Source organism: Macaca thibetana, chromosome 5, assembly GCF_024542745.1.
Source record: "Macaca thibetana thibetana isolate TM-01 chromosome 5, ASM2454274v1, whole genome shotgun sequence".
Taxonomy (NCBI): Eukaryota; Metazoa; Chordata; class Mammalia; order Primates; family Cercopithecidae; genus Macaca; species Macaca thibetana.
Genome location: NC_065582.1, coordinates 182836373 through 182863846, shown reverse-complemented (window position 1 = coordinate 182863846; position 27474 = coordinate 182836373). Strand labels below are relative to the sequence as shown.

General features: G+C 44.4%; 1 protein-coding gene across 13 annotated transcripts in view; it reads left to right on the top strand.

The window, feature by feature from the left end:
• GRK4 (G protein-coupled receptor kinase 4) overlaps positions 1-27474 on the top strand; it is a 75914-nt gene that overhangs the window by 9683 nt on the left and 38757 nt on the right. For 11 of the 13 annotated variants that reach the window (XM_050792290.1, XM_050792289.1, XM_050792295.1 and 8 more), the window contains exons 2-4: positions 10527-10622; positions 14523-14635; positions 17993-18070. In XM_050792290.1, coding sequence (XP_050648247.1) covers positions 10527-10622; positions 14523-14635; positions 17993-18070 — 287 coding nt within the window. The remainder of the gene's footprint in view (positions 1-10526; positions 10623-14522; positions 14636-17992; positions 18071-27474) is intronic. The other 2 variants (XM_050792301.1, XM_050792299.1) reach the window with 1 other exon arrangement.

The window sequence follows — 27474 nt, the reverse complement described above, 5'->3', positions numbered from 1 at the left end:
TCCCTGCAGTGGCCTTAAGACCACCGCCCCAACCTCATCTACCCTCTCTCACTGCCTCCACACGGTTTCCTCTGTCTCTTGAGAATTTTTCTTACAGGGCTTATTCTCTCACCTGAGGAATTTCCTGACCACTACTCCTTCCCTCATTCACTCTTTTTTTCTTGGAGACAGGGTCTCGCTATGTTGCTCAGCTCGAACTCCTGGGCTCAAGCAAGCCCACCTAAGCCTCCCCTGTAGCTGAGATTGTAGACGCACACCACCACACCCGGCTCTCATTTACTCTTTATTTTTCTCCACAGCACTTCTTATTATCTCATATACTATGTATTTTACTTGTACTTTGTTCGTTGGGCTTTCTCCCTAAAATGTAAGCTTCGTAAGAGGAGGAAGTTTTATTTGCTTTGTTCACTGCTGTATTTTTCGTGCCTAGAACAGTGCCTGGCACACATTAGATGCTCAGTAAATACTTGTTGAATGAATGAATGTATGAATAGCAGTTAAGATCATGGGCTTTGGAGCCAGCCAGGCTTTGGAGCCAGCCAGACCTGGCTTTATATCTCAGTGCCCTCTTTATACTATCTTGACGACGGCGCCAGTTACTTCACTTTCATTCAAAAATGGTTTATTGTGTGCCAGGCACTAAGCTTGGCTCTAGGGATACAGGGATGAATAAAAACAGATAAATCTGTCCTGAGAAGCTGACAGTCATGGAGGAAAGTACTTGGCTCAGGTAACGTGGGGGATCAGACAGGAGGGCTTTATGGTCCAGCCCTGGAAGTGGGTACACCCATTTTTGGCTGTTTTTTATTCCAATAGTTTTGGAGAAACAGGTGGTGTTTTGTTTGCATGGAAAAGTTCTTTAGTGGTGGTTTCTGAGATTTTGGTGCACCTGTCACCCGAGCGGTACACCCGTTTTGTACATTGCTCTGTCACATGGCCACTTTTAACTGCAAAGGGGGCAGAGCCACAGAAGTACTAGCTGGGCAGCCACTTCCTGGCAACGACTCTGCATAATGAGAGTGCATCTTGAGTCAGCATAGGACAGTTGGCTCTCTGGGCCATGTCTGTCCTCTAGCCACCAAATATCCAGGCACAGCCTTCTTCCCTTACAGGCATCCTAATCTCCCTTCAAAGACCAGAATGAGGCCGGGTGCGGTGGCTCATGCCTGCAATCCTAGCACTTTGGAAGGCTGAGGCAGACAGACCATGAGATCAGGAGATGGAGACCATCCTGGCTAACACGGTGAAACCCCATCTCTACTAAAAATACAAAATTTAGCTGGGTGCGGTTGCGCGCACCTGTAGTCCCAGCTACTCGGGAGGCTGAGGCAGGAGAATCGCTTAAACCTGGGAGGCGGAGGTTGCAGTGAGCCAAGATCACACCACTGCACTCCAGCCTGGCGAGAGAGTGAGACTCTGTCTCAGGAAAAAAAAAAAAGACCAGAAAGACCTCTGCTCTGTTTCCTCCATGAGTGCTAGACGTGGCTCCTCAGGATTCAGCAGCCTACATAAAGAACCAAATGATCTTCCCTCCTCATACCTAATACACCATGGGGGAGCAGAGGCAGGGTGACTATTGCAGAAATTCCCTTTTAGGAAAGGAAGAGCGGGGTGCCCTCAGTGGACACTGGCCCATCAGTGAAAGGGCCCTGTGGGGTTGGGGAACATTCCTTGATTAGTGCCCAGTTATGCCCTCACCTGTGTTCACTGTGTCCCATGGCTCCACCCCCAGGACATTTTCCTTCTTGAGCCAGCTAAGATGGACAGACAGATGAAACCTCCACAGGTTTCTTAAGCAGTGTAGAGCTTTGCAGACCCACTGCTACTGATTGGAATTTGTGGGTTTGAAGGTTGTTTTAAGGCTCAAGCAGTTCAAGGCTGTCTTCATCCTGGATCCAAGTTCTTCAGCACCATACTTCTCTCAGAAACATAGTCGGCTTTGGCCTGGCGCGGTGGCTCACACCTGCAATTCCAGCACTTTGGGAGGCTGTGGCGGGCAGATCACGAGGTCAGGAGATCAAGACCATCCTGGCTAACACGGTGAAACCCTGTCTCTACTAAAACTATAAAAAATTAGCCAAGCATGGTGGCAGGCACCTGTAGTCCCAGCTACTCGGGAGGCTGAGGCAGGAGAATGGCCTGAATCCAGGAGGCGGAGCTTGCAGTGAGCCAAGATTGCGCCACTGCACTCCAGCTGGGTGACAGAGCAAGACTCTGTCTCAAAAAAAAAAAAAAAAAAAAAAAAAAAAAGAAAGAAAGAAACATAGTCGGCTTTTGATCTTGTTAAGCTAAATTTATAGGTGGCCATTGGTTTGTACTAAGCTCCTATACTAGGCCCAACAAATCAAACCACAATGGAGTCACTCATGCTGAAGTTCCATGTCACCATGCTGAAAGTTGTTTGACCTTCTGAGAGATCAGGAGAGAGATGTAGTAGCCAAATCCCCAAACAGGCCAATTTTAGCCAGCATGATAAGGAGGTCCCCTCTGCTTTAACCTTTGCAAGAGGCAAGGAGCAAGGGAAGTAACTTTGAAAGGACTAGTCAGCTTTTTGTTCTCTGTGTCTGCTTGCTTCAGCCCTTTTCTGCCTGTAAAACCAAACTCCTCTGTTCAGCTCATTGAAACAGTCATTCTGTTTTCTTTCTCTTTCTTTCTTTCTCTCTCTCTCTTTCCATGCCTCCCTCCTTCCCTTCCTTTTTTTTTTTTTTCTCTCTTTCACAGGCTCTTGTCTGTTGCTTAGGCTGAAATGCAGTGGCGCAGTCACAGCTCATTGCAGCCTTGACCTCCTAGGCTCCAGTGATCCTCCCACCTCAGCTGCCTGAGTAGCTGGGACTACAGGTGCACACCACCATGTCTAATTTTTTTTTTTGTACAGATGGGGGTCTCACTCTGTTGCCCAGGCTGCATTCTGTTTTTTAGAATGAGATATTGTCCAATTCTAGCATTGCAAAGAAAAGCCAACTAGATTCCAACTTGAAATTTGATGTAATTTTATCCTTTGACCATCTGTTTGCTTCTAGCCAGTTCCATGTGCCAGTAGTTGCACCCACCCTTCTTTCCTAGATATGTTCTCAAACTTGAATTTTCTTTTTTCCCTTCCCTTCCCTTCCTTTGAGTTTTGCTCTTGATGCCCAGGCTGGAGTACAATGGCACGATCTCAGCTCACCACAACCTCCACTTCTCAGGTTCAAGCGATTCTCCCACCTCAGCCTCCCGAGTAGCTGGGATTGCAGGCGCACGCCACCACGTCCGGCTAATTTTGTATTTTTACTAGAGACGGGGTTCCTCCACGTTAGTCAGGCTGGACTGCCGACCTCAGGTGATCGGTCTGCCCCGGCCTCCCAGAGTGCTGAGATGACAGGCATGAGTCGCCACACCCGGCCGAATTTTCTTTCTTTCAAGTCTGTACTCTCCTCAGATTAATTGGGGGCTGTCTTGAGGCAGCAGTTTGGGTGGGAAAACCACACCCCTGATCTGCTTGTTGCACAGAGCTGAGTTTCTATGTGCTTTTGTCTTTCAAAGCCTTTTCCCGTTTTATTTTCCACGTTTGGGAGTCCAGGAACAGGTGGCCTTTCATACTCTCTAAAGGCCCAAATTTCTGGTCTGTTTGCACTTTTTTTTTTATTGCTGCTTACAAAGCCAGCAATTCTTGTTTGAGCTCCCTTCCCCAGCAAAATACCTTCCTCGGTATGACGAGTAACAGCGCATACTACTGCTGTTCGACCTGTTTGCTGGAGCGTAGGGCTCTCTAAGCACTTGGTCTGTATGTTCTGCCTCTTGAGTTATCACAGACAACACTGTACTAAATGTGTTGCTGCTACTGAATAACACAGAGCTCCGGCTGCTAGGCCTACTGCTAGACCATCTGTTTACCTGAGATTTTTTTTAGGTTAACATTTCCCTTCAAGATACTGACATCTGTATCAGTGAAACTAATACTTGCTGCTGTAACAGATAAACCTTAAAATCTCTCTTGTTTGTGAAAAAGTAAGAATATAATTTATTTTTCATGTCCGTAAAAGCCATGTTGAGGGTGGTCAGGGAGGGAGTGGGTGAGTGGACTATGCTTCGTGCAGTCATTCAGGGTTCCAGGCTGGCGGAAGTTCTGAGTCATCAACACATGGCTCCCAAGATCCTCCTGTGGATCTCGGTCCATCTACCAAACAAAGAAGTGAGAGCACGGAGAACCGTGTGGCAGATTCTTCCAGGCCAGTTGTGGAAGTGGCATAAACACTTCTGTCCAATCCTGTTGTCCAGATCGCAGTCACATGGTCCCCCTCCCCATAGGGGACTGGGAAATGTAGTCCCTTGTTGGGCCGCCACTTCCCAGTAGCAGTATTAGGAGTTCCCTATATATTCTGATTACTAATCCCTTATCAGATATATAATGTACAGATATTTTCCCCCATTCCATGAGCTATGAAATTCACTGTGCCTATTTTTTCTTTTGTAACATGAGCCTTTGGTGTCCTGACTATATCTCTTTTGACAATAAAATATTTTCCTTCTTTTTTACAGCTGAAATTGAGAATAAACTAGGTTTTATAGAAATTCCTAAAAGTCAGTTGCTGTATTAATCTATCCTAAAGATCCACATTGAGTGGGAAGAAAAAGGGGGAAAAACTTTCATCTTTAAAATTACCTTTATGTAGAAAAGCTCTTTGGTTCTTGGTTTTCTCATAGACTGTGGCTTCACACATTAAGCTAATTGATAATATGCTAAGTTTTTAAGAATCTTTTAAAAACTTGGTCTGATAGGATTCTATAATTGAGCTAATCAATTCTATTGTCAATCTAAAAAAAGATATCAGAGAAAAATATCTCCAAATTTAATGAATGTATTAGGGAGTAACAAAGAGGATTATAATTTGGGATGCACAGCCATGGCAAGCCACAGGTGCACCTGAAAAGGGGAAAGGAAGAGGAAGCTTTTATTTGGCAAACAGGGAGAGGTTCACATAAGCTGCTTGGAAACAGAGTTCACTGGTTCCAGGGGCTCAAGATCGCAGTTAGCATCAGTTCTGTGGTGGAGATGCTGCTATGGGGCAGGACTGGTTCCAGGGGCTCAAAATCACATTTGGCGTCAGTTCTGTGGTGGAGATGCCGCTATGGGGCAGGTGTTCTTTCAAGAGCATCTTATCTCAATTGCTGCAGTCCTAAAAACGTCCAGACCAGGCCAGGCAAGGTGGCTCATGCTTGTAATCCCAGCAGTTTGGGAGGCTGAGGCAAGAGGGTTGCTTGGGCCCAGGGGTCTGAGACCAGCTTGGGCAACATGGCAAGATCTCTTCTCTACAAAAGCTTTTTTAAAAAATAGCCATGTGTGGCCAGGCACAGTGGCTCATGCCTGTAATCCCAGCACTTTGGGAGGCTGAGGCGGGCAGATCACCTGAGGTCAGGAGTTCGAGACCAGTCTGGCCAACATGGTGAAACCCCGTCTCTACTAAAAATACACAAATTAGGCCAGGCACGGTGGCGCACGCCTATAATCCTAGCACTTTGGGAGGCCGAGGCGGGTAAATCACCTGAGGTCGGGAGTTCGAGACCAGCCTGACCAACATGGAGAAACCCTGTCTCTACCAAAAATACAAAATTAGCCGGGCATGGTGGCACATGCCTGTAATCCCTGCTACTCGGGAGGCTGAGCCAGGAGAATCACTTGAACCCAGTAGGCGGAGGTTGTGGTGAGCTAAGATCACACCATTGCACTCCAGCCTGGGCAACAACAGTGAAACTCTGTCCCCCACCCAGCCAAAAAATATATATATAGCCATGTGTGGTAGTGCATGCTTGTGGTCCCAGCTGCTGAGGAGGCTGAGGTAGCTGGATCTCTTGAGTCCAGGAAGTCAAGGCTGCAGTGAGCCTTGCATTCTGCATTCTAGCCTGGGTGACAGAGCAAGACTCTATCTCAAGAAAGAAAAAAAAAACAGTCTAGTGGTAAACCTGGTCTCAGAAATGTCTGCATATGTGCCAAATGTAGGTCGTGAAAAGCATGAGATGCATGAAGGATGTGAAAGAATTTCTTGTGGGGTTATTTTAGAAACTCCTCCTGATGGTTCTTATCTCAGACATGCAAGCAAGAGCCCTTTTTTGTGCCTTCCCTGCTCCAAGTTTGTTTGGGTCTGACAAGAGTGCTTTCATCCTGTTATGACCAGCTGCCTGACCCTCCAGTGCCTGGCACACAGGACAGGGACAGCAGATGTCTTCTGAATAAATAGTTTGTTAGCCAGGATTCACAGTATGGAAAGATGACTGGGGCTGCCATGGCCACCCAGCCTCCCTGGAGCCTTCACTGCCTGGAGCTGGCTGAGGGTGGCAGCAGCCAGGATGAAAAGGAAAGCCTGACACCTTGACTTGTTTCCCTCTTCATCCAAGAAGGGAACCTGGGAACCAGTCTTCAGTGGGAATCTTCTGTGGATGTAGAAAACCATACCCTAAAGGGGAAGGGAAGGAACACTGAACCCTCCTCATGGGCCTGGTAGCTTTCTATACAAGTTACCCTATTTAATCTCCATAGCAAGCCTACTAGATGCTGAGATCGCCATGTGCAAATACCCCAGAACCCCACCAAGATGAGGCACAGGGACTCATGGGAAGCCTTGTCTTCCTTGGGCCCATCTGTGAGGAGCAGAACAGCTCACCTCTTGCCTGACATGCTAGTCCTGGGTGATGCATCCAGCCTACCTCTTGTTGCCACCCTACCCCACCATCAGTGCCACACACCCATGAACACAAACCCACTGGGGCTGAGCGGCTGTGCCACTGTCAGGATCCTCAGGGTGTCACTTCACCAGCTGGAAACTTCTGTGGCCAGTGGCAGCTTTGCCTGAGTTTTGCTTGGGCCCACTGGGCTCCTTCCACCCACTTGGCCTGGCAGGCTGTGCTTGTCTTTCACTACTGGTCCAGATCCCATGCCTGCCAAGGGCAAGCCAGGTGCAGAGCAGCAAGGGTTACATGAGCAAATGAGTGCAGGGTCCAGCCACTGGGAGCAGCCAGGCATGTCAGCTATGGCAGGGTGGGCAGCTCCAGGCACCAGCGCGGGCCCTGGCTACCTGCTGTGGCTGTGGCTAGACCAAGCATACTGCAAGCAGCTTCCACTGTGGGCACCAGGGAACATGGGACGCCCAGAAGCTTGGAAGCTCCAGCAACCACAGAGTTTCAAAGAGGGTGTCACAGCTTTGGCTTGGGGAGCTCCTAAATCTGGGCTCCCCAAGGGGCTGCAACTCTTCTCTCTTCTCTCCTCATCACCCACAACATGGTGAGTTGGGGGGTGTGCTTCAGCCTGTTTGTGTTACAGCTCTTTCAGTCCCGCCATTCACTGGGTCCCAAGTTCTTGTCCCATGTCCAGGAAGAATGAGGTACACAGACAACTGGAGGGCAAGCAAGGAGAAGAGGTGCTTTGCTGAGTGACAGATGACAGTACAGCTCTCAGGAGACCCAAAATGGGTAGCTCCTTTCTGCGGGCAGATCATCCCATCATCTGTGCAGCCCTCAGAGAAGAGGAGACCTGGAGTGGGTAGCTCCTATCTGCAGGCAGGTCGTCCTGATGAGTGTACAGCCCTCAGTGGAGAGGAGACCCACAGTGTGTAGCACCTCTCTGCAGGCAGGTTGTCCTGTTTTCTGCCTGAGTCTGGCTGAGTCAGGAGTTTTTATGAGCTTCAGAGGGGAGGAAGTGCATGCTGATTCGTCCATGGGCGGGCCCAGAAAAACCACCGTAAGTTCTCACTCCAGTCTGCAGAACTGGCAGCCCAGCCCTCAGGCTTCAGTCTATCCCTGGCTTGAAAGTGAGGTTTCACTGGGGACCCTGCCCCTTTCCACCCAGGAGCCTGTCTGCTTCCTGCCCTTGTTCACGGTGCCCAGGCTGTTTGTGCCAAGGGGTGCCTGCAGACCTGCCTTGAGCTGAACTAAGCCACGCCTTGGCCTCTCTGCCATGCTCATTGGTGTCCAAAGTCTGGAGGGGGCTGAGGCGGCAGGTGGCTGGTGTGTCAGCACCACCCCTCCCGTGCACACAGCTGGCTGGGTCGTGACAGTGCCTGGGCTCAGCCACAACTTTGATCCAAAATCAGAGTAGGTGCCAGGAGCAGTGAGAGGCCAGTCAGTGGGAACAGGCACTTCCGGGCCTGTGGGAGCAGGGGAGCTTCCTGGGCCCCTGAGAGCACAGGGATACCTAGGTCAGCAGCTGTGGCTGGGTGGCTGCAGCTACTTCCAGTAGTGTGGGGCTCCCGCCCCACCAACCTGAAAGGGGGTGGGGCTCCCACCTGTTCCTGGCTCACACTGGCACTGGCTACTGCTGCCAGCACCACCTCATCCAGGCCCTGCCTGCCTTGCTGCTTGGCTCCTGAGAAGGTGGAAGCACTGGTTCTAAGCCTACAGACAGTGTCAGGCTTAGGAAAGGAAGGACATAGCAGCCAGGCTGCCATGTTTCTTGCTAGTTACTTGAGTAGTATAAAGTTGGAAGAGTCCAGGGACCCAGAGAAAGCAGAGATAGTGAAATATGAATACGACCAAGAGGGACTTATTCTCTGCTCAATGATTCAGCAGCTTGGGCACAGAAGCACCACTGAAGACGTAAGCCATGTCTCGGAGCACTTGTAGATCATGCTTGTTGTCCACTTGTGGAATCTAGAGGGCAAAATACTGCATCAGGCAAGTGACAGCTCAGCTCTGTACTCCTTTAAGAGGTCAGATAAAAATGGCGTATCCCAAAGAACAGTTCTTACTTCAACTGAAGGGAGAACCAGCAATAGCCCTGAAAAAAATAACCCATAACCAAAGATGATAGCCTTTTTTCAGTGCCTACTGCTTCTCTGGAATGAGTTTCTGTGTTCTCTGTGAAGGGACAGGAGGAACAGGTTCCCCTTTCCCCACCCTTCAGTGACATGGGACATGGCTGTCACTGATGCAGCACTTAGCATATTCTCTGGCATTGGCAGGTGGTTGTTACATGTTTATTAAATAAATATTAACAAAAAGAAAAAATGTGGACTCGATCTGAGGGGGAAGATAATGAGTCTAAGGTGAACATGTTGAACGCCAGGTGCTCTGGACATCTTGTGGTGTGGGACATGAGTCCAGAGCTCATGATCTCAGTTGAGATATTGAGTCGGGGGAGTAGAAGAGCAAAACTAAGGCTGAGGAAGAAGCTTTTGCATCTTTGATGGTTATCTTTTTTGCAGATATCAAGTCTGTATCTCTAGCTGAGCCTCTTCTGAGCTCATCCCAGTCTACCCATCTTCCAAATGTCTGTCTCTTACAATTTTCCACACTCACCGCATTTAAGACAGAGCTCATCGTCTCCCAAGGAAACGTGACTTTCTCCCTGGTTTCCCAATTATTCCAAATGGTCATGGAGTCTTAGTCACCCAGCCTAAGCCATTATGTTCTCCTGGATAAAATTTAGTAAAATTTTAGCTGCCCGGAAGGCTTGAGATTGAAGATGCTCATTTCTCTGAGTTACATTAAAGAAAATAATGGTGCTTGTTTAAAAGATCTTTCTGGAGTATTATAGTGTAGCTTTTCCCACCATTCTTGTTTCGCCATGGGATGCTCTTCTCCCAGCACTTGCCAAGACTCTGTCCCTCACATCCTTCAGGCCTCTGCCTAAATGTGACCCTGGTAGAGGGGTCTTCTCTGATCCTACCTTAGCTAAAACAGCACCTTCCACCTTTACCCTGCTTGATTTCATTTCGTATTTATCACTATACGATTAGCTACTTTTTTCTGATCTCTTATTATCTGATGTGTGCATCTCTCTCCCTGCATTAGTCCATTTTCACACTGCTCTGAAGATACTACCCTCAGGTAGTAATTTATAAACCAAAGAGGTGTAATTGACTCACAGTTCTGCATGGCTGGAGAGGCCCCAGGAAACTTACAGTCATGGTAGAAAGCAAAAGGGAAGCAAGGCATGTCTTACATGGTGGCAGGAGAGAGAGAGCACAGGGGAAACTGCCACTTTTAAAACCATCAGATCTGGTGATATCTCCCTCATTATCACGGGAACAGCATGGGGAATCCGTCCCCACAATCCAGTCACAGGACTCCCACCAGGTCCCTCCCTCGACATGTGGGTATTATAATTTGAGATGAGATTTGGGTGGGGACACAGAGCCAAACCATATCACTCCCTCGCTAAGAATGTAAGGGAGGGACTTGGTCTTTTTTATTGTCATATTCCCAGTGCTTTGAAGGTGTTTGGTACATAGTAGATGCTCAGTAAATATTTCTTTGATAAATATTTGTAAGCAACCCTGAGCAATATGTCATGTTAGATCTAGTTTACATATTTGGAAACTGAGGCTCACCGTGGCTTCTAAATGGCAGACCCAGTGACAGATTGCATCACCTGGGAATTTTATACTTCATCAAGCAGCTTTCCAGATAAGACAAATCATTATAAGCATGTATTTTTACTCATCATAGGTACCCAAACCACTCAAACAGAAATGATAAGATGTATTAGTGGAAGTAGTTGTTATACTTAGATATTTCTGACTTAAAAAAAAATTGCCTTTTTCTCCCAAATTCAGGAGGATATGGTAAAAAAAGTGGTCGTAGTAAAAAATGGAGGGAGATATTGACGCTGCCTCCTGTCAGCCAGTGCAGTGAGCTCAGACATTCCATTGGTGAGTAAATAGTGCCTACTTATGCCTGAATGATACATCTGGCATTATACCATTCGTTAGATGTTATTCTTTCTTGAGAATATTGAAAACAAATACGGAATACGTTATTCTGTATTTGTTTCAAACGTTTTATGATAAATTCTCCTTATATCTTCATTACTCCTCTCAGGAAAGAAAAACCTTTAGATTTTCTGATCTGCAGTTATAAAGTTGGCTGTTGGTTTTTTTCATTAAGAACTTTTTTTTTTTTTTTTGGAGAGGTAGGGTCTCACCATGTTGCCCAGACTGGTCTTAAACTCCTGAGCTCAAGCAATCTGCCCCCACTGGCCTCCCAAAGTACTGGAATTACAGGCCTGAGCCACTGTGCCTGTCCCACATTAAAAACATTTTTTAAAAGTAATACGTGTGGCCGAGCGCGGTGGCTCAAGCCTGTAATCCCAGCACTTTGGGAGGCCGAGACGGGTGGATCACGAGGTCAGGAGATCGAGACCATCCTGGCTAACACGGCGAAACCCCGTCTCTACTAAAAAAATAGAAAAAAATTAGCTGGGCGAGGTGGGGGGCGCCTGTAGTCCCAGCTACTCAGGAGGCTGAGGCAGGAGAACGGCGGGAACCCGGGAGGCGGAGCTTGCAGTGAGCTGAGATCCGGCCACTGCACTCCAGACCGGGCGACAGAGCGAGACTCCGTCTCAAAAAAAAAAAAAAAAAAAAGTAATATGTATACTCATTGTTCTATACATAACTGAAGAAAAAGTAAAAATTCCTCTTCCCACGACCCAGTCGATTATTGTCTCCAGAAGAAACACTGTTAAGTATTGTTTAGTAGCCTTCCAGACAGTTTTCTATGCATGTTTTTAAAAAATATTGGGCCAGGCATGGTGGCAAATACCTGTAGTCGCAGCTACTTGGGAGACTGAGGCAGGAGGATCCCTTGAGCCCAAGAGGTTGAGTCCAACCTGGGCAACATAGTGAGACCTGTCTCGAGGAGGGGAAAAAAAAGAGGGAAAGAAAGAAAAAAGACAAGAAAAGTTTCTATTGATCTTCAGGAAAGGATTAGTCAAATAAAAATACAGTATATCAGTATAACAGAATACTCTACGACTATAAAGAATGAGAGTTAGCTACAGGTCCTAACATGAGCCTAAGAAGTCAGATGTAGAATCATCTCTATAGAGCAGTCATAACCATATTTTTTAAAGATAGAATTTTCAGTTCAAAAGGTACATGCATTTAAACTTTTGATGTTGCTAAATCACCCCCACCAAAAGATTGTATCAGTTTACCGTTCTGCCAACAGTATGTAGCAAGCTTTCTTTGCCATGCTTTTGCTAATACTGGTTGTTATCAGTATTTTTAATATTTACTAAACTGTTATTTGAAAAATGGTTTCTTATGGATGGGGTAGAACATTTCCATTGGATTTTTTCAATTTTTCCTTTCTCTTTCTCTTTTCTTTCTTTTTTCTTTTTTTTTTTTTTTTTTTTTTTTTTGGAGACAGTGTCTCAGCACTCCAGGCTAGAGTGCAGTGGCGAGGTCTCAGTTCACTGCAGCTTCCGCCTCCCAGTTCAAGCAGTTCTCCTGCCTCAGCCTCCGGAGTAGCTGGGACTACAGGCACATACCACCACGCCTGGCTAATTTTTGTGTTTTTAGTAGAGACGGGGTTTCCCCATGTTGGCCAGGCTGGTCTTGAACCCCTGACCTCAGGTAATCTGCCTGCCTCTTCCTCCCAAAGTGCCGAGATTATAGGCATGAGCCACCGCGCCCAGCCTCCTTTTTCTTTTCTAATTCATTTATAAAAGCTGTTTATATATAAAAGGAGTTATCATTTTATATCCAATGTGAATATATTTATAATTTTGCTTTTTTCCCTTTGGTGTACAGTGTCTTTTTTTCATACAGAGGTTTTAATATTTCATAGAGACAAATGTATCAGTATTTTCCTTTCTTAGATTCTGAGCTTTGTGTTCTCTGTAGGAAGGACACTTTTATTCCAAGATGATTTTTACAAACCAATCCATCTTTCCTTTGGTACTCTTGTAGTTCCTCTTAAAGAAAGATGAAGTATTTGATTTATCAAGATTAGTTTCTGGTGGTAAAAAGGAGCTAGTATTTCCCTCATTGTTTTAACTCCACCATTGTTTTAACTCCACCAAGTTTTTAAAATAACTGCTTCTTGAAGATGTAATTCATATGCCATACAGCTTATCCATTTAAAGTATATAGTTCAGTAGTTTTTAATATATTGAGTTGTGAAACCACCACAATCAATTTGACAGCATTTCCAGCACCCCAAAAAGAAACGCCACACCCATTGGTAGCCACTCCTCACTCCGTCCTGCTCCCTCCAGAGCTAGACAACCACAGATCCACTTTCTGTCTATGTCTTTGCCTGTTCTGGACATTTCATATAAAGGGGAATTATATACTACGTGGTCTTTTACGTAGCATAATGTTGTTAAAGTACTTCATTCTTTTTTTGTTGGTGAATACTATTCCATTATATGGATATATCACATTTTATTTAGCCATTCATCAGTTGATAGACATTGGAGTTGTTTTCTACTCTTGCCTATTATGAATAATGCTGCTATGAAAATTCATGTGCTAGGCTTTTAAAAATCATGATAAAATATACATAACAAAAATTACTGTTTTAAGTGTACAGTTCAGTGGCGTTGAGTTGGATATTGCATGGATATACCACATTTTGCTTATCTGTTCATCTGTTGATGGACATTGGGTGTTCCAAGTTTTTGGCTGTGTGAATAGCGTTGCTAGGAACATTGGTGTGCAAATATCTGTTTGAGTCCCTGCTTTTACTTGTTTTGTGTATGTATTCAGAAGCAGAATTGTTGGCCGGGCACGGCGGCTCACACCTATAATCCCAGCAATTTGGGAGGCCGAGGTGGGCGGATCACTTGAGGTCAGGAGTTTGAGACTAGCCTGGCCAACATGGTGAAACCCTGTTTCTACTAAAATTACAAAAATTGGGTTGGGCGCGATGGCTCATGCCTGTAATCCCAGCATTTTGGAAAGCCAAAGCAGGTGGATCATCTGAGGTCAGGAGTTCGAAACCAGCCTGGCCAACATAGTGAAATCACATCTTTACTAAAAATACAAAAATTACCTGGACGTGGAGGCATGCGCCTGTAATCCAAGGTACTCAGGAGGTTGAGGCATGAGAATTGCTTGAACCCAGGAGGGGGAGGTTGCAGCGAGCTGAGATTGTGCCACTGCACTCCAGCCTGGATGACAAAAAAAAAAAAAAAAGAAGTAGAATCATAGGGTAGTTCTGTGTTTAACTTTTTGAGGAATACCAGACTCTTCTTCCAAACTGCTGCCCCATGTTACATTCCCACTAGGATGTGGTCAGTTACTTCACATCCTTCCCAACGCTTTTTATTTTCCTCTTTATTTTTCATTTTCTCTAATCCTAGTGGGTGTGAAGTATCTTATTGTGTTTTGATTTGCATTTCTCTAATGATTAATGATGTTGAGCATATTTTCATGTGCTTATGGGCCATTTATAAACCTTTAGAGAAATGTCTGTTCACATCTTTTATCCATTTTAAAAATTGAATTTTCTTTTTGTTGTTGAGGTATAAGATTTCTTTATATATTCTAGATATTAGATGCTTAACAGATAAGCAGGAGAATTGCCTGAACCCAGGAGGTAGAGGTTGCAGTGAGTCGAGATTGTACCACTGCGTTCCAGCCTGGGCAACAGAGGAAGGAGACTGTTTCAAAAACAAAAAAAAACACAAAACAACAACAACAACAAAAAAGAAGAAAATAATACTGCAGATACTGTTTTTGACTTTTATTTTATCAAGTGAAAACAGGCTTAGAACAGCATGTGGTGGATTGTAATGATTATATTTGTTTGCTTTCTTCACCCAGAAAGGGAATATAACAGTCTTTGTGACAAGCAACCGATAGGAAGACTTCTCTTCAGGCAGTTCTGTGATACCAAACCCACTCTAAAGAGGCACATTGAATTCTTGGATGCAGTGGTAAGCAGTTTATCTCCATACTGAGCAACCCACCCAATCTTGTGCTTTTGAAAATGTAAAAACTGGCCGGGCACGGTAGCTCACGCCTGTAATCCCAGCACTTTGGGAGGCTGAGGTGGGTGGATCACGAGGTCAGGAGATCAAGACCATCTGACCAACATAGTGAAACCCCTTCTCTACTAAAATAAAAAAAAATTAGCCAGGCGTGGTGGCAGGTGCCTGTAGTCCCAGCTACTTGGGAGGCTGAGGCAGGGGAATCACTTGAACCAGGAGGCGGAGGTTGCAGTGAGCTGAGATTGTGCCACTGTACTCCAGCCTGGATGACAGAGCAAGACTCTGTCTCAAAAAAAAAAAAAAAGGAAAATGTAAAAACTAGACCTGGGCAATGATGTAGGAGTGGAGGGACTAGTTGTCTTGGTGTCATACTGTCTTCTTAAGACAGAAATCCCTTTAGTCTAAAGTGGTATTTTATGCAGAATTACATCTCAAGTTTTGGAGCATCACATGTAGTCATTGAATGACTTTGAAACTTGAGGCTTTAATTGTATGAAGATGACAGACTAAATAAGATAATGCTTTTTTTATTTTTATTTTTATTTTTGTGATGGAGTCTCTCTCTGTCGCCAGGCTGGAGTGCAGTGGCGTGATCTTGGCTCACTGCAACCTCTGCCTCCCGGGTTCAAGCAATTCTCCTGCCTCAGCTTTGTGATCCGCCTGCCTTGGCCTCTCAAAGTGCTGGGATTACAGGCATGAGCCACTGCGCCTAGCCCTAAGATGATAATGCTTGTTTGGCCACCTGAAAAGTGTCCTTTCTGCACTCAACTGGCCAATGCTCTTAACTTAAAAACGTTTTAACCCAGAAGCATATGGAAGGGATAAAGTTTGTGTAAGAAGAATGATCACTTTGGATGGAATTTACTATGCTCAATAAAGTTTCCAACATTCTCATGTATCCTGTTTGAGAATTACTGTGATTTCCTTATAGGTAAAGAAACTTTATGTTTCTAAATCTTTATGGGTACCATTGGCAAGCCTACAATTTCAAAACTATGAAATTCAGAAGCAAGCGACCAATCGAAAATTGCTGGAATTTAGCAGAAAAGCTCTCACTTTTGTACCAGGGTTATGACCCTTCCTCTCTCTGCTTTGGCCTGTCCTAATTGTTATCAGCAAATATGTATTGAGTGCTTATTATATGCAGACATATATTATATGTCTTACATCATTTAATTTGGATTTGATTTTCCTCTAACACAGCTTTTTAAAAACTTTAAAGTATATATTTATAATGTATTCTTTTCAGAAAAACATTTGCGGCTGTTTTGTTGTTTGCTTCCTTCCCCCAGATCTCTCCCAGTCCTTTCTTTTCTAGCACTGTTGCTAGAATAAGGTGATTCTTCTTCTTCCTTTTTTTTTTTTTTATTGAGACAGAGGTTTGCTCTTGTTCTCCAGGCTGGAGTGCAGTGGCGTGATCGCAGCTCACTGCAACCTCCGCCTCCCAGATTCAAGCGATTCTCTTGCCTCAGCCTCCTAAGTAGCTAGGACTACAGGCACGTGCCACCACACCCAACTAATTTTTGTATTTTTAGTAGAGACAGGGTTTCTGCATGTTGGCCAGGCTAGTCTCCAACTCCTGACCTCAGGTAATCTGCCCACCTCAGCCTCCCAAAGTGCTGGGATTACAGGCATGAGCCACTGCGCCTGGCCACTTCTTTTTGAAGACAGAGTTCCAACGTGCTGGGCCATGCCTACTCAGTTCGGGGGATGGAACCCAGGGTATAGGTTTTCATGTAGTGGGTAATGTTTGCCAAGCCGCTGTATTTTAAGAATTTAGGGACCTACTATTCTTCCTTATGTTAAAATAGCTAAACTGCATTGTTGAAACTCTATTTTAGGTTGCAGTCTTCTGATATTGTCGTGATACCTGTAGTTATGTGGTGACAGCTATGTGACTGCGGTTACAGGTTATGTTTTTGTTTTTTCGATGGCAGTTGCGTAGGTTCAGAAATGTCTGTGCCATTTTGTCACGCTTACTGCTTTGACTATCCTGGTGATAGGTGATGACAGGCTCTGTGAGCTTCTCAGGTGAAGGGACTGTGTCTTATTCATTTCGCCCTCATGGCACCTGGCGTGGTTGTTTGCCCTATTTCTTGCTCATTAAATGAATGAAGGCATCTGTATCAGTCAGGATTCAACCAGAAAACCAGAACCCATAGGAGGAGATATTAAGAGATTTATTGCAAGGAATTGGCTTACATAATTGTGGGGTCTGGTTAGGAAAGTCTGAAATCTGTAGGACAGGCCGTCAGGAGGGGCATGGCAGGACTCTCCAGAAATGGGCTGAAGCTCTGTACTCAGGCAGAATTTCTTCCTCCAGGAAGATTCGTCTCTGTTCTTAGCACCTTTCAACTGATTAGGTGAGAGCCACCTGGATTATCTGGCCTAATCTCTTTCCCTTGAAGCCAGCTGATTATAGATTTTAATCGCATGTGCAAGTATCTTCCCAGCAGCACCTGGATTTGTGTTTGATTGACTAATTGGGGCTCACAGCCTGCCCGGCTGGCATAGTGAAGGACCGTCGCAGGATCAGACTTGCTTTGTCTTCCGTTAATTGCATTACCACACAGTATCCAGAACTCCCAGCGCTGAAGTTTGTTTGTTTGTTTGTTTTTGAGACTGAGTCTCACTCTGTCGCCCAGGTTGGAGTGTAGTAGCATGATCTCGGCTCACTGCAACCTCCACCTCCTGGGTTCAGGCGATTCTTCCTGCTTCAGCCTCTTGAGTATCTGGGATTACAGGTGCCCACCACCACACCCAGCTAATTTTTGTATTTTTAGTAGAGACGGGGTTTCACTATGTTTGCCAGGCTGGTCTCCAACTCCCAGCCTCAGATGATCTGCCTGCCTCGGCTTCCGAAAGTGCTGGGATTACAGGTGTGAGCCACTGTGCCCGGCCCTTAGATATCTTTAATGGATGCAGTGTAATATACAGAGTATTATGGGAAGCATTGCTCTAAAACTTCATTAACCTCTCTTAAAAAACTGACTTCTTCCCCCTCATACTTTCCCAAAGAAGAGCTGTAGCCGCTTGATCAGTAGAGTTGGTCTGTGGCTCTGAGGATATCAAACCAAAGAATTTGAAACGTAATGAAACATTATTAGTGAAGACGCTTAACTAACTTTCTCTTTTTTTAAGAGATGGGATCTCGCTATGTTGCCCAGGTTGGCCTCAAACTCCTGAACTCAAGTGATCCTCCCAACCTCAGTGTCCTGAGTGGCTGGAACTACAGGTATGCACCACCACATGTGTGGCACCAGCTTAACTTCTCTTTTTCTTTTCTTCCATCTCTTCAATCAGGCAGACTATGAAGTTGCTGATGATGAGGACCGAAGTGATTATGGACTGTCAATCTTAGATATATTCTTCAATGATAAGGTGTGTTTTCTTCTTTAGAATGAAGATTTGTAAATAAATAATTAGAGTGCATAGCCATTTTTACTCCGGTGGATAACACGTAACATTTGTCAAAAGCTGCAATTTGGCTGGGTGTGGTGGCTGATGCCTGTAATCCCAGCACTTTGGGAGGCTGAGGAAGGAGGATCTCTTTAGCCCAGGAGTTCGAGACCAGCCTGGCCAACGTAGTGAGACCATCTCTACAAAAAATAAACAAAAAAAACCTAGCTGGGCATGGTGGCATGCATCTGTAGTCCCAGCTACTTGGGGGGCTGAGGTAGGAGGATTGCTTGAGCCCAAGAGATTGAGGCAACTGTGAACCAAGGTTGCGCCACTGCATTCTAGCCTGGGTGACGGAGCAAGACCCTGTCTTAAAAAAATAAAAAATAAGGCCTGATACAGTGGCTCATGCCTGTAATCTCAGCACTTTGGGAGGCCAAGGCAGGCAGATTGCTTGAGCTCAGAAGTTCGAGACCAACCTGAGCAACACGGCAAAACACCATTTCTACAAAAAAAAAAAAAAAAAAGCTAAGCATGGTGGCGTGCACCTGTGTTCCCAGCTACTTGGGAGGCTCAGGTGGGAGGATTGCTTGAGCCCAGAAGGTCAAGGCTGCAGTGAGCTGAGATCATACTACTATACTCTAGCCTGGACAAGAGAGTAAGACCCTGTCTCAAAACCACCCCCCAACATTAATTAATTAATCTTAAAACTTTAATTTATTATACATGTTCCTCTTTTGCATTTTTGTTTGATGTCATGAGGAATTAGATCCCTTAGGAAAAAAAAAATTAGATCTCTTAGAAAATTGATTCGAAGTGGCCAGGCACGGTAGCTCACACCTATAATCCCAGCACTTAGGGAGGCCGAGGTGGGCAGATCACGAGGTCAGGAGATCGAGACCATCCTGGCTAACTGGTGAAACCCCGTCTCTACTAAAAATACAAAAAGAATTAGCTGGGCGTAGTGGCGGGTGCCTGTAGTCCCAGCTACTCAGGAGGCTGAGGCAGGAGAATGGCATGAACCCAGGAGGCACAGCTTGCAGTGAGCCGAGATCATGCCACTGCACTCCCGCCTGGGTGACAGAGCGAGACTCTGTCTCAAAAAAAAAAAAAAAAAGAAAAAAGAAAAAAGAAAGAAAATTGATTCAAAGTATTTAAAGGTTTCAGAATATAGAGTTGGAGAATTTTATTAGTCTCTCTTGGACTAAAAATAACATTTTTTTTCCTAAAAGCTTTAATGGGTCATAGCTTTTATGCTTTTGACTTACTTGGTTCTTGTAGTTTAGTATGTCACTGAAATTAGAGCTATAACCTGCTTCCTTTCATGTGACTTCTGTTAGAAGTTCTCAGTTATGGACAGGGCCCTATATTGTAGGAATGGAAGGAGAACTGGAACAACAGTGATAGCAAACATGTAATTAACACTGCTCTAGGCTGGGTGCAGTGGCTCACACCTGTAACCGCAGCACTTTGGGAGGCTGAGGCGGGCAGATCACTTGAGGTCAAGAATCAGACACAAGCCTGGCCAATATGGTGAAACCCTGTTCTCTACTAAAAATAAAAAAGCCGGGTGTGGTGGTACACGCCTTTAATCCTAGCTACTAGGGAGGCTGAAGCACGAGAATCACTTGAACCCGGGAGGTGAAGGTGGCAGTGAGCTGAGATCGTGCCACAGCACTCCAGCCTGGTCAACAAGTGAGACTCTGTCTCAAAAGAAAAAAAAATAAAAAAAAGTCACTGCTCTAATATGTAATACATTATGTAATTATCACAACAAACCTATGAGTAGATACTATTCTCAAGTCTATTTTTACATGATAAGACTGAAAATCAGTGACTAAGTGACTTACCCAAGGTTACACGCCTAGTAAGTGTCAAACCAGGAATTGAACACGTAGAGAATGGAATTAGAGAATAGTGTGGTGAGAATGAGTTCAAAATATTTGGATTTGAAGCATAGCCAACTGGATATAGGGCTATCGATTTAGGGGAGCTTTGTTGTACAAAGATAGCGTGCCAGAGGGATGCCGGCAGCACTGTCTAGCAGCGCAAAGATACACGGCAGTGCGTGTCAGCGGTATGATTCAGACCCTAATGAGTTTTCTACCCCAGCCTCCAGCCTTACAGATGACTCTTCTCAAACACAGCTGTTACAACATGAGCATATTTTGGAGGTACCCCGGGACACTAGTTAGAATGAGTAGAAGTTTCATTTATCTAGTTCTAATTTTTATTTTTATTTTTTCTTTTTTTGAGACAGAACCTCTCTCTGTTGCGCAGGCTGGAGTGCAGTGGCGTGATCTTGGCTCACTGCAACCTCTGCCTCCCAGGTTCAAGTGATTCACATGCCTCAGCCACCTGGGTAGCTTGGATTGCAAGTGTGCATCACCACACTTGGCTAAGTTTTGTATTTTTAGTACAGACGGGGTTTCACCAGGTCGGCCAGGATGGTCTCGAACTCCTGGCCTCAAGTGATCTGCCTACCTCGGCCTCCCAAACTTTGGGGATTACAGGTGTGAGCCACCACCCCTGGCTGCATTTATCTAGTTATTTTGTCTTTTTAAAATTATTATTATTAACTCCCTTTTCTTTCTTCACCTCTCCTGAAGATATACCCATATAGCAAGGGAGGCCATCAAGAAGAAAGAAATAAAGAAAAAAGAAAGAATTTTGAAATGAATCATGGTAGATATAGCAAATGTGGAAAAGGAAGGAAGGGGAAGTTATACATGTGTGGCTTGGTGCCTTAGTCTGTTTTGTGCTGCTGTAACAGAATGCCAGAGACTGGGTAATTAATTAATTGTTTATTTTAACTTCTATTTTAAGTTCAGGGGTACATGTGCCGGTTTGTTATATAGGTAAACTTGCATCATGGGTTTGTTGTACAGGTTATTTCATCACCTAGGTGTTAAGCCTAGTACCCATTAGTTATTTTTCTTGATCTGCTCCTTCCCCCCATCCTCCATCCTCCAATAGGCCCCATCATGTGTTATTACCCTCTATGTGTCCATGTGTCCTCATCATGTAGCTCCCACTTATAAGTGAGAACATGTAGTATTTGGTTTTCTGTTCCTGTGTTAGTTTGCTAAGGATAATGGCCTCCAGCCCCATCCATGTTCTTGCAAAGAACATGATCATTCTCCTTTTTTATGGCTGCATAGTATTCCATGGTGTATATGTACACCATTTTCTTTATCCAGTTTATCATTGATGGGCATTTATGTTGATTCCATGTCTTTGCCATTATGAATAGTGTTGCAATGAACATATGCATGCATGGAGACTGGGCAATTTATAATAAAAAGAAATTTCTTGGCTCACAGTTTTAGAGGCTAGGATGCACAGTTCAAGGTGCTGTTGGCCTAAAAGGAAGAAGCTGAGACACAAAATGTAATTTAAAGAGTTTACTTGGGCCAGGTGCTGTGGCTCACGCCTGTAATCCCAACACTTTGGGAGGCCAAGGTGGGCGGATCACCTGAGGACAGGAGTTGGAGACCAGCCTGGCCAACATGGTGAAACCTCGTTTCTACTAAAAAAAAAAAAATACAAAAATAAGCTGGGTGTGGTGGTGCATGCTTATAATCCCAGCTACTTGGGAGGCCGAGGTGGGACAATAGCTTGAACCTGGGAGGTGGAGGTTGCAGTGAGCCAAAATTACGCCACTGCACTCCAAACTGGGCAATAAAGTGAAACTCCTTCTCAAAAATAAATAAATAAATAAATAAATAAATAAATAAATAAAGCATTTACTTGAGCCAAACTAAAGACAGTTGTGTGGGACACACTTCCAAGTTGCCTTGGGAAGGCTCCATTGGCTTTGGTTACCGGCAGGTTTTGAAAGGCAAAGGGAACAAGGAGTGAGCTGATAGGAAGTTGTTGGATCCGAATTCTCACTGGTTTAAGAGAAAGCAATGATCAGTGATTGGCTATACATTGTTGAACTACAGAATGAGAGTATGAGTTACAGTGTCCAGTATATGGCATTTATGGATACTTGGCATCAGTCTAGAGACCACTAGTAAGTGCCTTCAAGAAGTAATTGTTTAGCTCAAGGGGGAGTGAGTCATGACTGCTCTGGGCCTGATAATTTGAAGGGGCTCATATTCCTCAGATAAAAAGCTTTTTTTTTTTTCCTTCTTAGTGCCGGCATCTGGCAAGGGCCTTCTTGCTGCGTCATCACATGGTGGAAGGGCAGAGAGAGAGATTGCTTGCACAAATGTCTGAGCATGTGCACACAAGAGAGGGCGAACCTACTCCAGAGATAACAAGATAAGGGCATTAGTCCCTTTGTGAAGGTGGAACCTCTTAATTGCCTCTTAATGGTCCTACCTCCCAGTACTGTCACAATGGCAATTAAATGTCATCATGAGCTTTAGGGTGGATGGACAAACTTTAGACAATAGCACTTGGTAATAGAGAGATGTTTATGGGCTGCCTGAAGATGGTATAGCTGGAAAGCTTTTTGTTTTTCCTTTTCTTACCATCAACTGGGGAAACTGCCACATTCTTCCTCTTCCCACCTGATGGCCCTGCTCTTGTGCTTTACTGAAACAAAAAACAAACAAATGAAAAGCAATGATTCACATCATTATTGTAGTTTTTCCTTTTCTTGTCTTTTATTTAAAAACAGCAACAGGCCGGGCGCGGTGGCTCAAGCCTGTAATCCCAGCACTTTGGGAGGCCGAGACGGGCGGATCACGAGGTCGGGAGATCGAGACCATCCTGGCTAACACGGTGAAACCCCGTCTCTACTAAAAAAATACAAAAAACTAGCCGGGCGAGGTGGTGGGCGCCTGTAGTCCCAGCTACTCGGGAGGCTGAGGCAGGAGAATGGCGTGAACCCGGGAGGCGGAGCTTGCAGTGAGCTGAGATCCGGCCACTGCACTCCAGCCTGGGCGACAGAGCGAGACTCCGTCTCAAAAAAAAAAAAAAAAAAAACAGCAACAATAGGCCGGGTGCAGTGGCTCATGCCTATAATCCCAGCACTTTGGGAGGCCGAGATGGGCGGATCACGAGGTCAGATCGAGACCATCCTGGCCAACACGGTGAAACTCCGTTTCTACTAAAAAAAATGCAAAAAATTAGCCGGGCGTGGTGGTGGGCATCTGTAGTCCCAGCTACTCAGGAGGCTGAGGCAGGAGAATGGCGTGAACTTGGGAGGCAGAGCTTGCAGTGAGCCGAGATCGTGCCACTGCACTCCAGCCTGGGTGACAAAGTGAGACTCCGTCTCAAAAAAAAAAAACAACAAAAAAAACCCCCCCAAAAAACCAAATAAACAACAATAAACTTCTTTTTCTTTTACATACTAAAAAGGAAACCCTTAGGCTAGGTGTGGTGGCTCATGCCTGTAATCCCAGTACTTTGGGAGGCCAAGACAGGAGGATCTCTTGATGCCAGGAGTTCAAGAAAGGGAACTCTTTGAGGTCACTTACTCAAATTTCAACAACCCATAATATTCAAAGTACCTGAAAGTAAAGCAAGACCATGTGTGCATTCTTGCATTTCTTTATCCAGTCACTCAGACATTGTTAGTTTTTCTTAGTTTTCCTCTCAGGATTCTCAAATATTAAAATTCAGCCAAATTTGAATTTATAGTTTAAAAGAATCATAACCAAAACCAAGTGGGCTTTTCCCTAGGGATACATATTTGGTTTAATATCTGAAAATCAATTAGTATAATACACCATATTAATAGAATAAAAGATTTCAAAACCACATGATCATCTTACTAGAAAAAGAAAAAGCATTTGATAAAATCCACACTCCTTCCTAATAAAAGCACTGAGCAAACTAGGAGTGAAATTAGTACATGAAAGTGGAACCTCTTAAATGCCTTTTAATGGTCACAATAACAATTAAACGTCAACATGAGCTTTGAGGGGGAGGGACAAATGTTCAGATGATAGCACTTGATAATAGAGAGATGTTTATGGGCTGCTCAGCCTGATAAATGATATCTATGAAATACCCACAGCTAACATCATAGTTAAATGTGAAAGACTAGGCCGGGCGTGGTGGCTCACGCCTGTAATCCCAGCACTTTGGGAGGCCGAGGTGGGCAGATCACGAGGTCAGGAGTTTGAGACCAGCCTGGCCAGCATGGTGAAACCCCAACTCTACTGAAAATACAAAAATTAGACAGCCATGGTGGTGCATGCCTGTAGTCCCAGCTACTCAGGAAGCTAAGGCAGGAGAATCGCTTGAACCCAGGAGGCAGACATTGCAGTGAACTGAGATTGTACCACTGCACTCTAGCCTGGGTAACAGAGCGAGACTACATCTCAAAAAAAAAAAAAAAGTGAAAAGACTAGATGCTTTCCTTCAAGATTAGGAACAAGAAAAGATTGTCCACCCTCATCACTTCTGTTCAACTGGGGGGTCAACTGTAAGTTCCATTGTACTGGAGGTTCTAGACAGGGCAATTAGGCAAGAAAAAGAAATAAAAGGTATGGGCCGAGCACGGTGGCTCATGCCTGTGATCCCAGCACTTTGGGAGGCCAAGGCGGGTGGATCACCTGAGGTCAGGGGTTTGAGACCAGCCTGGCCAACATGGTGAAACCTCATCTTTACTAAAAATACAAAAATTAGCTGGTCATGGTGGTGGGTGCCTGTAATCCCAGCTGCCTGGGAGGCTGAGGCAGGAAAATTGCTTGAACCCCAGAGGAGGAGGTTGCAGTGAGCCAAGGTCACGCCATAGCACTCCTGCCTGGGCGACAGAGCAAGACTCTGTCTCAAAAAAAAAAAAAAAAAAAAAAGAAAGAAAAGAAAAAGAAAAAAGAAAAGAAATAAAAGGTATTTAGTTGTAAAGGAAGAAGTAAAACTCTATTTGCAGATGACATAATCGTGAATATAGAAAATTATAAGGAATTCACACACACGTAAAGAAAAAGACTGCTGGAGCTAATAAGTGAGTCTGGTAAGGCTGCAAGATACTAAATCACTATACAAAATTCAATTGTATGCCTATATACTAGCAATTAAAATCCATTAAAAAAAAAGAAATTAAGGAAGCAATTCCCTTTGTATAGCATCAAAAAAGAATAAAATACTTAAGAATGAATGTAACAACATAAATGTAATACTTATACTCTGAAAGCTAGAAAGCACTGAAAAAAGTTAAAGAAGACTTCAAGGAATGGAAAGACATCTCGTGTTCATGGATCAGAAGACAATATTGTTAAGATGGCAGTACCCCCCAAATTGATCTATAGATTCAATATAATCCCTATCACAATTCTAACTACTATTTTTTTTTTTTTTTTGCAGAAATTGACAAGTAAGCTAATCTTAGACTTCATATAGATAGTCAAGGGACCTGGAATAGTTATAACATTCTTTAAAAAGAGTGTAGTTGGAGGACTCACACTCCTCAATTTCAAAACTTACTACAAAGCTACAGTAATCCAGACAGTATGGTCCTGGCATGATGATAGACAGATAGCAGTCAATGGTATGGAATTGAGAGTGCAGACATAAATTCCTGCATTTTGTCTTAGTCCATTTTGTGCTGCTCTAACAGAATACCTGAGATTGGGTAATTTATAAAGAACAGAGATTTATTGCTCACAGTTCTGAAAGCCGGAAGTCCAAGGTTAAGGAGTCCAATCTAGCAAGAGTCTTTCGCTGCATCATCCATGCAGAAGAATAGGAGGGCGCGCTCACACCTGAGAGAGAGGGGGTGGGGGTGGGGAAGGGGTTGAGCTTAGCTTTTTATCAGGAACCTGCCACAATGTCGCAACACTAAAACCAATCCTGAGACAGCAGTGTGACTCCATTTATGAGGGGCAGAGTCCTCATGATCTTACCACCTTTGTAAAGGTCCTACCTCTCAACACTGTTGCATCGGGAACTAAGCTACCAACACACGAACTTGGGGGCACACATTCAAACCATAACACATTAACAATCATTAATTGCCTTATCACAAGGATGCCAAGACAGTTCAGCTGGGAGAAAGAAGAGTCTTTTCAACAGATGATACTGGAACAACTGGATAGCCACGTGCAGAGAGTGACACTGAACCCCTACTTCATTCCATAAGCAAAACATTAATGCCAAATCCATCAAAGACCTAAATACAGGAGCTAAAACTATACAACTCTTAGAGGAAAGTGTAGGTGTAAGTCTTCAATACCTTGAAATTAGGCAGAGACTTCTTAGAGATGACGCCTAAAGCACAAGCATCAAAAGAAAAAATAGATAAACTGAACTTCATCAAAATTTAAAACTTTGTGCTTCAAAGAACACTATCAAGAAGTGAAAACCCACAGAATGGGGAAAAGTATTTGTAAATCAAATACCGGTAAGGCTCTAGGATCCAGAATATATAAATAACTCTTACAACGCAACCATAAAAAGATGACCCAATTTTTTTTTCTTTTTTTTTTTGGAGACATGTCTGACTCTGTTGCCCAGGCTGGAGTGCAGTGGCGTGATCTCGGCTCACTGCAAGCCCCGCCTCCTGGGTTCACACCATTCCCCTGCCTCAGCCTCCTGAGTAGCTGGGACTACAGGTGCCCGCCACCATGCCCAGCTAATTTTTTTTTGTATTTTTAGTAGAGACGGGGTTTCACCATGTTAGCCAGGATGGTCTCGATCTCCTGACCTCATGATCTGCCCACCTCGGCCTCCCAAAGTGCTGGGATTACAGGCGTGGGCCACCGCGCCCGGCCCAGTTTTTTAAAATAAGAAAGTAAATGTAATTTTCAACACAGAAAAACAAGCATATTTCTGCCAAATGCACCCTCCCTTCCCTCTCCACCAGTGGTCTTTCCCATCAGAATTTCCTCTGCCTAAAATTTTAAAAAGCAAGGCACTGAGTCATTTGGTATATTTGCCCTGGTAACTACTTATTCTGAAAAACAATGAATGTTCCTTAATGTAAAGCCCCAGAAGTCTCAGTTCTGCATCAGGCTGGTAGTTCTATACCTCACCTTGCCATACTTCAGGTCACCTTAGCTTACCTCCCTCTCTCTCGTGGATATTAGAAGCACTGCTTTTCCTTTGTGTGGGAATAAATAACTATTAATATAAAACTTTTCTATGATATTGAAAATGGGAACACTATTTGGTGTTAATCATTAAATGGTCTTAATGGAATCAACCTGCTATTTAGTTTCAGAAAAATTGAGACCTTTGGAGGGGAAATAAGACTGTTAAAATATTGTCTTTGTCTTCAGAGAACATTTTATCTTGTTTTCTGCTGTGTCCAGTGCCTGGAACAATGCAGATTTGTGGGGCAAATGAGTGAATGAACAAACTTCTTTTCTTTCTTTTTTCTTTGCTTTTTTTTTTTTTTGAGACAGAGTCTTACTCTGTCATGAGGCTGGAGTGCGGTGGCGCAATCTTGGCTCACTGCAAACCTTTGCCTCTTGGGTTCAAGTGAT